This window comes from Calliphora vicina, chromosome 1 (genome assembly GCF_958450345.1).
Source record: "Calliphora vicina chromosome 1, idCalVici1.1, whole genome shotgun sequence".
NCBI lineage: Eukaryota > Metazoa > Arthropoda > Insecta > Diptera > Calliphoridae > Calliphora > Calliphora vicina.
Window position 1 is genome coordinate 18,490,596 of NC_088780.1, and position 11,995 is coordinate 18,502,590.

General features: G+C 34.3%; 1 protein-coding gene across 1 annotated transcript; it reads right to left on the reverse strand.

Annotated features, from left to right (window-relative positions):
• Window positions 1-273: 273 nt before the first annotated feature.
• Window positions 274-7,463, reverse strand: by (blistery). The gene is made up of 2 exons (XM_065512360.1): window positions 7,177-7,463; window positions 274-7,095 (listed from the first exon to the last, which is right to left on the reverse strand). Exons 1-2 carry the CDS (start codon window positions 7,451-7,453, stop codon window positions 4,295-4,297), a joined length of 3,078 nt encoding a protein of 1,025 aa, XP_065368432.1. The 5' UTR covers window positions 7,454-7,463; the 3' UTR covers window positions 274-4,294.
• Window positions 7,464-11,995: the final 4,532 nt, after the last annotated feature.

Here is an 11,995-nt window from a genome sequence, read left to right on the forward strand (position 1 = left end):
TTCAATTCTTGGTCTTCAAACTTTTTTGGCTGGACTGGGCGCTGAAGTAACAGGTAGCTACAGATAGTAAGGAAATGCTAATTAAAACCTAAATTAGAGCATTTAATTGCATTAACTAAAACTATGTGGGCAGTTTACATGTTTTTTTTAAGGTGGACACCTCCACCTTACTGAGATTTCAATTCATATGTTTCAATATTAGTCGTATACCCACCAGTTTCTTTTTACAAATTAACAATTTGACAATATTGTCGTAGCCAAGTAATGAAAGAATTTTGTTTTATTTACATTTTTATCGATACAAGTTTTATTATTTTTTTGTTTGTTTTTTTATTACCAAATTTATATTTTGGGTCGGCGTTTTATTTTTTATGTCGCTCACTATACTAAATATTATAAATATGCGCGCGTGTGTGTTTTTTGTTGAATATATGTAGATTAGTGTGTATTTAATAATGCTTAAAAAAAGATTTTTGCTCACGCTCAAGATCAGTTAAATGTGTATATTTTTTCTTCTCAAATACATTAAAATACATTTGTATATATTTTTGTTAAAAAAAAATATAGAAAAGAAAAACAAACTTAAGGTTAAAAAATGAAAAATAAACAACATAAAAAATCATTTAAAATATAAGCAAACAAAGAAATGTAACGGCTTTTCTATTTTAAACCATTATTAAATTCAAAAATACTTTAACTGACCTTGAACTTCCTTTGCACCTTAAAACTATTAAAATTTATAAAAAAAAAATATTGTTATAATATTAATGGTTTTATAGATACTTTTAAATATATATTAATTTATACAAAGGTGTGTGTAAAGTTAGTTAGTTATAGAAAAAGAAATATATAATTGATTAAATCATTAATAAAAATGACTCATACTTCAAACATTATTGAATTTATAAACGAACGGGAGAATTTACGATTATTACTTTTTGTATTTTGTTCATACACATAAAAACAAGCAAAGCAAAACAACAAAAAATAACACAAATAGTTTAAAGTTTAAACAAATTGATTTGTTATCAGGTGAAAATTACTATAAACAAAATAATAATAATAAAAATACGAAATACCTAAAATTAAAAGCCATACATGTGTAAATTAGCTTCTGCCAAAGCAAAAACAAAACAACAAAGGTAAATACGAGAGTAAAGTTTATTTCTGTTATTATTATTATTATTGTTGTTGTTGCTGTCAATGTGATTGAACAGTTATTATTATTTATAGAGAGTTTACAATATGGCAACGCGACGTAACGTCTGTCTGTGCTAAATATATATGTGTGCGTGTGTGTGTTTGTATGTTAAAACCTGACATTGTAATTGTTTGCAAATATTTTAGTTTTGTTGTTAAAATTTATAGCTAAAAATCGTAAAAATTATAATAATAATAAAACAAAGACCATTTTAATTTCTAAAACACTTTTCTTCTTGCTTACTCACTACTACAACTATTTTTTTATTTTTATTTGTTTATTTGTTCATCTTTGTAATTAACTCAAGAGGCAAAACTACAATGGGGTCGGCCGGCGATGACGTCAATTATACCTAGCTAAAGCAAACAAAGCGCTAACAAAAAAAAAAACTTTCTCGTTTAAATGTTTTTGTTTTGTTTGTTTTTAATATAAATTTAAATTCCCTCATAATTTAGTGTTTAAAGCTTCCTTAATTTAATTTGCATACAATAACAAACAAAGTAAAAGAAATTTGAAGAATGTGAAATACTAATCATCATTTTAATTTTAACAGAAATTTAAAATTTCTGATTTCAATTTAATTTAATTTTGATAACAAAGTTTGAACACTAACTAAAAGTAATAGAAAAATCTAAACAATTTTTCTGAGATTTTAAAATTCTTAAAGTTTAAGTTTTTTTTAAGACATTTGTAAAATTTTTCTTACAATTCAAACACTTATTAAAATCTATTGGGATTTATTGAAAAATTCCGAATTACCAATTCGAAAAAATTTAACTTAAATCTCGATTAATCAAACTTATTTATGTGTCTTAAAATCTACTCAAAATTTAACAAGTTTTATAACATTTTAAAGAAAAACTCTTAATTTTTGGTAATAATACAACTTCAAATTGGCAACGCTGTTTTTATACGCCGCCATTTTAATAGCTGCCACATGATTTATGGTTGGCAATTTTGATTCTGTGAAGGAATAAAAAGATTATCAATTTATAGAAAACGGATCCAAAATATTCCGATTAAGCAACAAAATTGTTGGAAATAATAAAATGGGTGTCTTTGAATAAATAGCTTAAGTCCGTTTCTATTACTCCGCCCTTGATTAGCTGTCATATGATTTATGGTTGAAATTTTTGATTCTGTGAAGTGTTGTGGCTCACATTCAGCTCTTTAAGGAATAAAAAAATTATAAATTTATAAAAAACGGAACCAAAATTTTTCAATTCAGCAACGAAATTTTGGAAATAATAAAATGGATGTATTTTACTAGACGTTTACCATTTTATTAGCTGTCACATGATTTATGGTTGAAAATTTTGAATATGTGAAGTGTTGTAGCTCAAATTCAACTCTTTAAGGAATTTTAAATAAAAAAAATTATAAACTCATAGAAAACGGAATCAAAATTTTCCGATTTAGAAACAAAATTGGTTGTCGCACAGAATTGTTGTTGAATATTAATGCATTTTAATAAAATTCGAAATTTTGTAAAATTTTAAATCTTTGACAAATCTTTTGGTTCTCATTGAAAATTGAAATTTGGCTGGGTTTAAAAATTATCTTATTTTTGTATAAAATTTTCAAATTTTTTTCAATAAATCTTATATTTTCTTTTCAATATTTTTAAATATTATTAATTATTTTTTTGTCTGTCATAATCTATTAAATTCAGAATTTCAAATTTCTAATATTTTGAGAAAAAAATCTCTGTTTTTTATATGATGCTTTCAACACTTCGAAATATTTTTCAGAATCTTTTTTAAATTCGCTTAAAAAAACTTAAAATTTCTTTACTTTTGATTCATAAAATTTAAAAAAACTTCTTTCAATTAAAATTTTCAATATTTTTATCATCATTTTTATATCTTCGAAATATTATTGAAGTTTTTTAAAATTCGCTTCAATTGACTTTAAATGTTGAATCATTTCCAGGTTTTCTTTGAAATCAAAGCCAAACAAATACTAAAAATAGATCGAAATATTGAAAAAATATTCGGAATAAATTTATTTGTAAGGATCATTCCGAAACGCGTATTACATAGTTATCCATCGCTTTAAAATGATTTTCGTTCTGGTAAAAAATTCACTCCATTTATATTACAGTTATTTACTGTTTATTTGACATTCGAACTTGAAATATAAGTGGGGAAAAGTCAATTTCAAAACTTTAATAAATCTTAATTCTAAATCCATTTACTTTCTATACAATAATACTATTATTTGTGCTATAAAACTATTGAGTCATAAGTATTTTTCCACAAATAAGTTTCAATCGTTTATTAGGACAAAACAAATATATTTGAACTCAAAATTTAAAGAAAATAGGACTTGTTAATGAATAACTTTTGTCAATTAAATTGTTAGTTTTTCTGTGCAAATTTGTTGTATGCAAATATTATAAGAAAATATGGGAAGCTTAATTACAGGAAAAACCCAAGTTTGATCATTGAATAAACTAAAATTAGAATTTAGTTAAATTAAAATTCAATGACAGCCGAACATGCAGAATATTTAACATGAATACGACGAGTATTAGATTAATTTTTCAAAGGTGAGACACTACACAAATACTACTACAGAATATTAAATAGAAATATAAAAAATATATTAATTGAAACTTTAAAAGCCCTTAATTGCAATTACACTAAATCCCGTTTAGAATAAAAAATTAATCACAGTTACCCCCATTAACACGAAACCTGGTTAAGCGTTAATTAATAGTTATACTGTCGGTTAAAATTATTTTTGTATGAAAACTGTCAGTATAACTATTAGTTAACACATAACCAGACTTCGTGTTACTGGGGGTTATTACTTTTAAAAACTGCTAGTTAACTAAAAAACCTAAATTAATGCCGAACTGCTAGCAGGATTTCATATCCATATTAATTCCGCGATATCAAGAATTTGTCAAAATTTTTAAATTTAGTTTTTTTTTTATAATTTAAAGGTTACATGCTTCTTTTTCAACGTCATCGCCGCCGTTTTCTTTGATTTTTCTTTTTCTTTACCAACTTCCTCTATTTCCTGCTGCCCTACTTTTTTTAAACGATTCCTATTACCAATTTTTATGAAATCTAGCACATCCTCTTCTCAGAGAACATAGTTCTTTTGCTTCTCTGTGGGCAGAGTTTTGTTGACAAACGAGACAATAGCCGAGGCAGGTTGATTTATGGCCAAATCACAGAATATATGACACTGGTTATCCTTCGAGCTGGGCGAACTACGAGCCACAAAGGCGAAAATGGTTTTCTTCAAAGCCCCGACCACGGTGGTATTATCGTTGCCATGCTCCTGCATGGTCCACAGACGATGATCGGGATCGATGGCACAAAATGATATAATATCGGCTGTATAGTGTTTGCGGAAGAACTTCTTGCGTGTGTTATCGGTTAGGGTAATGCCTTGTTGGGTGACCTTAAAGTGGACCTCTGTGGGAGTGGGTGGCGAGGCTAGAGCATACATTTGGCGTATGGCTTTGCGTATGGCTTCTTCGCCCGTTAGAGATTCGGTATCGCAAGAGAACAGCCATAGAACATTGCAGGCTGCACCTTGGGTTAAGAGTTGTTTTTGGGCTGGTGTATGCTCGACTAGTGGTGGCACTAGATCACGTTCGGGTATATGCAACAGACAGGGCAAGGCCAGCTGGTTTATGGAGTGTTCATAGACCAAGGCCGAGAGGGAAGTGAAGACGGGTTCGTTGGCACAACCCTTTAGGCGTACACCCCGTGTAGTGGGTTCGATGAGGAAGTGTCTGACCAATTCATCGGGTTTGCCGGTGGCGGTCGAACCGGGTGGCGGCTGCGAAACACGCAATACCAAACCATAGGCATTTTTATAGGTGGTTGAATCGCGAACAACAAAAGTGCCGGGATTAGCATTGATTAGCAGAGAAATGGCTTCGTCGCGTGACAAGTTTGGTTTGTACCAGAATTTCGAAGAATCTTTAGCAAATTTCACTAAATGAGCAGCCACCTCTTGTGGCTCACTGTTGGCCATAGATAGACTAGAATTAAGGCGCGGTCTATAGTTGGTGCCATAGATTGTTTCCGTCGAGTAGTTGTGCTCTACAGCGGGCTGATAATGTTGTTGTTGTTGCTGGAGTTGCTGCGTCTGCTGCTGTTGCAGATAATGATGTTGCTGATAGCTGCCATTTATTTGTTTAGTGTTAAGTGTGTTGGTTTGTGAGGCGGCATAGCCATTGCTGCCGCCAGCAAATGGTGTACGCGGCGTAACAGGAAATGCTGGTGTTTCGGGGCGTTGTGAGGTTGGTGAGGGATAATCCGCCACACTCATAGTTGTGGTTGAAGTTGCAGAAATTGTTGCATTATTATTGTTGTTGTTGTGGCGATATGATGGCGTTGCTGGTGCCGATGCAGCAGCTGTAGCTAGAGATGATGATGTTACCTTTTTCGTGCTGGTGGCATAAATAGGTGACGATTCTCTATCCGTCATTGTTTGACCAAGATTGGTGTGCTCATGACCATACAAGTTGCCATTGCCATATGTGGCATAGTCAGTTGAACGCTGTGTACGTTGTAAAGTTGATGTTGTTGTTGATTTTGATGTTGCTGTGGTGGCCTCCAAAGGCTGCATCGTCATCATCGTCATCGTATTTGAACGTTGCTTGTTTGTGGCACCACTGCGCTCATCATAAGGCGTTGAATAAATGTCAAGCATTGAGGTTGGACTTAAAGTTTCTCTGTTGTAGTTGTTGCTGTTACTGTTCTTGGCATGTGTGGACGATGCTGATGATGAACTAATTGTGTGATAATTACGTTCTACATACGGTGACGCCAATGGAATGTCGCGCGTTTGATACAACTGCTGTTTCTGCTGTTGCACATAATGCTGTGGTTGCTGTTGCTGTTGCAGCTGACGTTGCGGTGCACTATCTATGGTATTGGTGCGTCGCCGCATTAAATCAACATTATCAACCTCATCGCGTTCATAATAGCGATCGTTCACATTTAGATTGAATTCAATATCGTAATTGTATTTGCTATTTTGACTCTGACTACGATTGGGTATTTGTGGAGGATACAATGACGACGACTTCTGAGAGCTGAGGGCAGGCGGTAATGTTGAGGGCAACTGTACGACGCCGTGGGAAATACGTCTGGGCGGTGGCACTGGTGAGGCCTTTGGTGAGCTGCCCAGATCATATGTTGTTGTTGAAGTGGTGCGATATTCGTTGAAAACCTTCTCACGACGCTCACGTAGCAATTCATCAAAATCATGTCGAGCTGGTGTTTTTGTTGTTAGTGTGTCACCACCAACACCACCAGTTCCAATACCACTGCCGTACATTGTTTTGTGGCCATAGTTATCGTTGTTACTGTTGATATTGCCATTTACGCCAAACTTGTCAAAGTTGTTGTCTCCAATAAAGCTGCCGTTCTTGTTGCTGTTGTTGCTATTGTTGCCATTACCAAAATTGTAGTGGTAGGTATTTGCAATAGTGTTGGTTGTGGAACGCGTAGGTGATCTACTGTTGTTGTTGCTGCCATTACTAAGAGTTTTACGCACCAGCAAAGGACTAGTAAGACGTGGTTGGGATTTGATCATGCTGGCATCTGTTTCATCCACCGTTTTTATTAAATTATTAAAACTATTATTCAAACCACTGTTATTATTGTTACAATTATTATTATTATAACTTTGATTATTATATTTCACTGTTTGTGAACAAGTTTCATTCAAATATTTGTCACTATTTAAACCAGCGTAAAAATTATTACGTTCACGATCGCGATCATTGTGTGTCAATAGATTAAAATTGACATCTTTGACACCACCAACACCACCACCACCACTCCCATTTAAAACACTATTCTGATTATTTGTGGTTTTACCGTAACCGTAATCCAAACCGAGTGCTGTATGCGAACGACCTGTAGAGTTTAAACCAAAATCGAAATCAAAATCGAAATCATATTCGTTACCGTTTTTATTATTATTGTTAGAATAATTACGTGATACCGTAGACGTCAACGACGACGACGACAATGTAGCGTTTGTATGTGTTGGCCTCAATGGCGTTGATGTTTTACTAATCTGTCCGTAACTGAATGGCAGCGAATTTTCACGGGCGTGATATGGTATCGCACCATTACTATTATTGTTGTTACTATTACTATTATTATTATTGTTATTTAGACTAACACTATTATTGTTATAATTTGTTGTAGCAAAACTACTACTCAATTTATTTGTTTCGCCAGCAGCGAAATCATCGTAATGCGACCGCATAGTTCGCGAATATTTTCAAGACTGCCTGCCATATGCTGCTCAATTCTCCAACAACTTTCAGTTCATAAGTGTCATATCGATACGTATGTATGTATGTATGCATGCACGTATATATTAATATTTAGGTGTATCTCTATCTATCAACAAACACGTATCTGTATCTGTGCTGTGCTTTGCTTGCTATTCATTCATTTAGCCAAATCTAAATTGGTGAGTAGAAACAATTTATTTACATGGCAGTGAGCAGTGAGCACAAGCAACCATTTGGGAGTGAGGGTATCTGTGTTTTGAGAGTGTCGGTCTAAATAGATGTGTTATTTGTATCTCACAAATACATAAAGAAACAGTGATGTAGCTATTGGGGAGCAAATTATTTCTTTAAATTCCAATTAGATTATAATGTTCTAGGGCTTTACTATGTAATAAGCAATGCTAATGGGAAAGCCAATTTAACTGATAGACCTCTGATTCAAAACTATATTCATAATCTCCTTGAATAGTTTACAGAAAGCTTCTCTGACATTTGGTTTTTAAAACTGTAAAGCTGACCTTGAAACTGTCTAATCATATTTCAATCTGAACTTAAACATTGAAGTGTTTTGTTAACAAACGATACAATAGCGGAAATAGGTTGTTTTATGACCAAATCAATATATGACACTGGTAATCCTTTGAGCTGGCCAAACGTGGAACAACAAAGATGAAAATGGATTTCTTAACGGCAGGAGTATCATTATCATACATACTCCTGCATGTCCACAAAGATGATGATCGGGATCTATGGCACAAATTTATATAATATCGGCTGTGTAGTGTTTGCAGACTTCTAGCGTATGTTATTAGTTAGGGTAATGTCCACTTGCGTAACCTTAAAGTTGACCTGTATGGAAGTGGATGTAGTGGGTAGAACATATTTTGTGTGGATTATTCGCCTGTTAAAGATTCGGTATCGCAACAGAACAGCCATAAAATATTACAGGCTGCACCTTAAACATTTCAGTGCTTCAATTCGTATGAGCAGACTCCCAAACAAGTGCCTTCCTGCATCAGATTATGGTGCAAAGACTTTTGGAATATTAAGGAACTTTCCGACGAACGGAAAGAGGGTTTGATCATTCCTAAGAAAGGTGATCGCAAGGAGTGCAAAAACTAAGCATGATAAACAAAGTAATCGCAAACATTATCAATATGAGACTTGCTAACTTCCTCGACAAAGAGTTTCGTTTGCGAACAGGCTAGATTCAAAGCTCAAAAATCCTGTGTAGACCACATAATCAGCCTTCGCATAATAATTGAGGAATCAATGAAAAGCAGATCCCCCCTATATCTGGTCTTCATCGACTTTGAAAAATCTTTCGACACACTTGTCCACACTTACCATTTGGAAAGCACTCACATGTAAAGGCGTAACTAGGAAAATAATAGGGATTATCCAAGAGCTATAGAGAAACGAAAATTGTCGTATACTTCAATAAAACTCAGATAGCGATAAGGTTTCTATTAAAGCTGGTGTACGACAAGGCTTCATCTTGTCGCCTTTACTAACATTGTCATGAGAAATGCCACTAGCAACAACAGAGGCATTACATGGGGTTTAAGCGGCCACCTGACCGATCTTGACTATGCCGACGACATATGCCTTCTAACACACAGTCACTCTGACATTGTGCAAAGCCTTCAAATGGTAGACACAGAAGCCTCAAATGCAGGACTCAGAATAAATATAAATAAGACAAAGGTAATGCGAATAAATGCAACATCCAACCGGTCATTCGCTATCCAAAACATCCACCTAAAATTGCACCTCTTTTGCTACTCGGGTAGCATCATAACATCGACTGAAAGCTCTTCTGATGATGTCTCAAATCGCACCATGAGAGCTCGTCAAGCTTTCGGCCAACTAAACACAGTGTGGAAATCACCATCAATCTCCACCCACACTAGGAAATAATTTTCAATTTGTGGGTTAAGTCTGTGCTCCTCTATGGCTGTGGAACGTGGAATATGGCTGCTAGAGACGTAAACACTTTAAAAGTTTTCACCAACAAATGCCCAAGAAGAATATTAAAAATCTACTGGTCCAACAAGATATCGAACACATACCTCTCTAGAGTCACACATCAAAGCCAAATACATTCCGAAGTTTTGAGAAAGAAATGGCAATGGATTGGATGTAACCCGTAATGTTGTTGACTGGAATTCGCAAGGTAGCAGAAGGAGAGGACGGCCTGCCCACACTTGGCGAAGATAGTTAGTTAGGCTTCGCGAGCAGGAAAAAGGCTGGCATAAAATTAGGAACTCAGCATCAAACAGAAACGACAGGAAATCTTTTGTTGTGGCCCTATGCTCCTTATAATAACTGAAGGAGTAACATGGAACTAGACGTTTCGAAAATCATATAGAGTATTCGTTTGTCATCTCCACAGCATGCTCCAACATATAATTTGGACCGAGTTTATAAATCTGTCATTGATTCAGGGTTTATTGTTATCTTGCTTGTGACTGTCTTTGTTCAAAGAGTCCTTTAAAGATGTTTGCATTAAATGGGATTATTTCAGGCATCCTTCTCTTTCCCTAGCGGATTTAAGATCCGTGTTTCAACATATTTTTTGGGTTAAAATCTTCATGTTTTACAATGTATAGTTAGGTAGCCTGACAATTTGAATTTCCGTCTTTCTAATATAGTACATTTTGAGTACATGACTTCGCATTAAAATAAAGTTTCATGTTTAGTTTTATTTGTGTTGTTGTCTTGGGATCCTCTCACTTAGATAAGTCCATTGACAATTTCCCTTTGATAATGATTTTGGAGTTGCCTGCTCAGTTGACTCTTGCTTGAACTACTTCTTCTCTTTTTGAAGCAACAAACCCAATCTTCTTTTTTAGCCATACCATCCAATCTTTTATGCTCATCTTGCTTCCTTTGATTAAAGTACGTCAGCTAGCGATATACAATTTGTGGTTAGGAAATATCCTGCAACTTTGTTTAAGAATTTTTAAAATTTAGTTAATTCCATTTTCATTACTTCTCCTTGTCATAGGAAGAGGTTTAATAAGGAAATTATATTAATAAATGGTAATGAAGAAAGTCAGCATTTCTGATAGGAGAATTAGGAAGAAAGTTGGTTTTACTAAGATTATAATATTATATGGATGGTTTGAAAACTGTCACACATTTTCGAGAATGCAGTCTGTGCCAAAGTAGACAGGTCTTACAGCTTTCCAGAGAGAAATTCGGAGAACACTGAGTGTTTTGATTATTTTTGGAAATAAAAAGTATGAATTGGCTACACCGAGAGCTCTCTTTCACACATTTAATGGTTCTGGATCTTATTGTGGTAACGAAGGTTCATGCCAGGATAATGGAGCATGATGGATAGATTAGGGTTCTGGATGTGGACGGACTTCTGAGATTGTCGAGTGACTCTATTGGTGAATCGAGTGTCATTCAAAAGTTCGAGGCATAGAGAAACATAGAGCGGAAACTAGAAAAAAACTCAAACAAAAAAATAACTCAAAATAATCACACATACGAGTGTTGTTTTTGTTTTCACATAGTTTTTTCTACTAATACATTCTCACTACTTAGGTTTCTGACAACTGAGTTAGGTCTTTAACAGGAGAGTTTCCGCTCTATGTCTATTCTCTATGGTTCGAGGAGTTGACTCTGCTCTCTGACGAGGAGCTAGATATCACTGTGATATCTACTAACAGTTAGAAGGCAGAGGGATCACCTCCCACCGACGAGGACAAGGGAATCCAAAAGAGCCGATAATTAGAAGGACTTCTGTAGGTTGTGCGAGGATATTGAGGAACTAGAAACAGTGGAACATATTCTGTGTAACTGTCCTAGACTACAGGTCAAAATGGAAGTGTACCCCTTCAAATCTATCTATCAACTGCATAGTCAATATCTATTCATTTCTTGGGATATATTGATCGAATTTAGATCTAGAGTTTTGTTTCAGGCTCCATCAGGGAATATACCATTTCCATGACCAATGAATCTTCACATCGGAAGCTCATCAAAACAGTTTCAACACATCGACTATTTCCGAAGGAAATTCAGCAACAGCCAATTAGGTGTTTTGTTATTGTTGATAACTTAAAAGGACCAAATATAGTCAATTTACCCAATACTGCAACAGCTGGAAGTTCTTTTTCTACCTAAGATATGTATTCTTAACTTTAGGAAATAAGCTTATTCTAATATTCAACAAAGTCACCTTCAAATGATCATGAGAGTTTAATGTTTACCATCTCAATGATCAAAATAATGTGATACGAATTTTTGTGACAAAACCAATCAATTGTTCTGGAATAAATCGTAAGGAGCTACATCTGAAGAATATAAATAAACGACTATTTATATACTGAAATACAGTATTTTTGCTTAGCTACCCAAGGACTGTTTCGCTTCGATTGATTTCTCAATTCTGATATGTTGTGATTTTTCAACATATTGCGGCTCCTATGGAATACTGCAATGGAACCGCAGCGGACCGCATTGTTTCGATTGCTGTCCTATTTTAGGTATGGATG

Bases quoted from the DNA above. Each gene is read 5' to 3' on its own strand.
- by (XM_065512360.1), bottom strand. From the start codon at position 7,453: ATGCGGTCGCATTACGATGATTTCGCTGCTGGCGAAACAAATAAATTG. The intron at 7,096-7,176 runs GTAATTATTCTA...TAAACTCTACAG, and splicing joins GTTGACGTCTACGGTATCAC to GTCGTTCGCATACAGCACTC.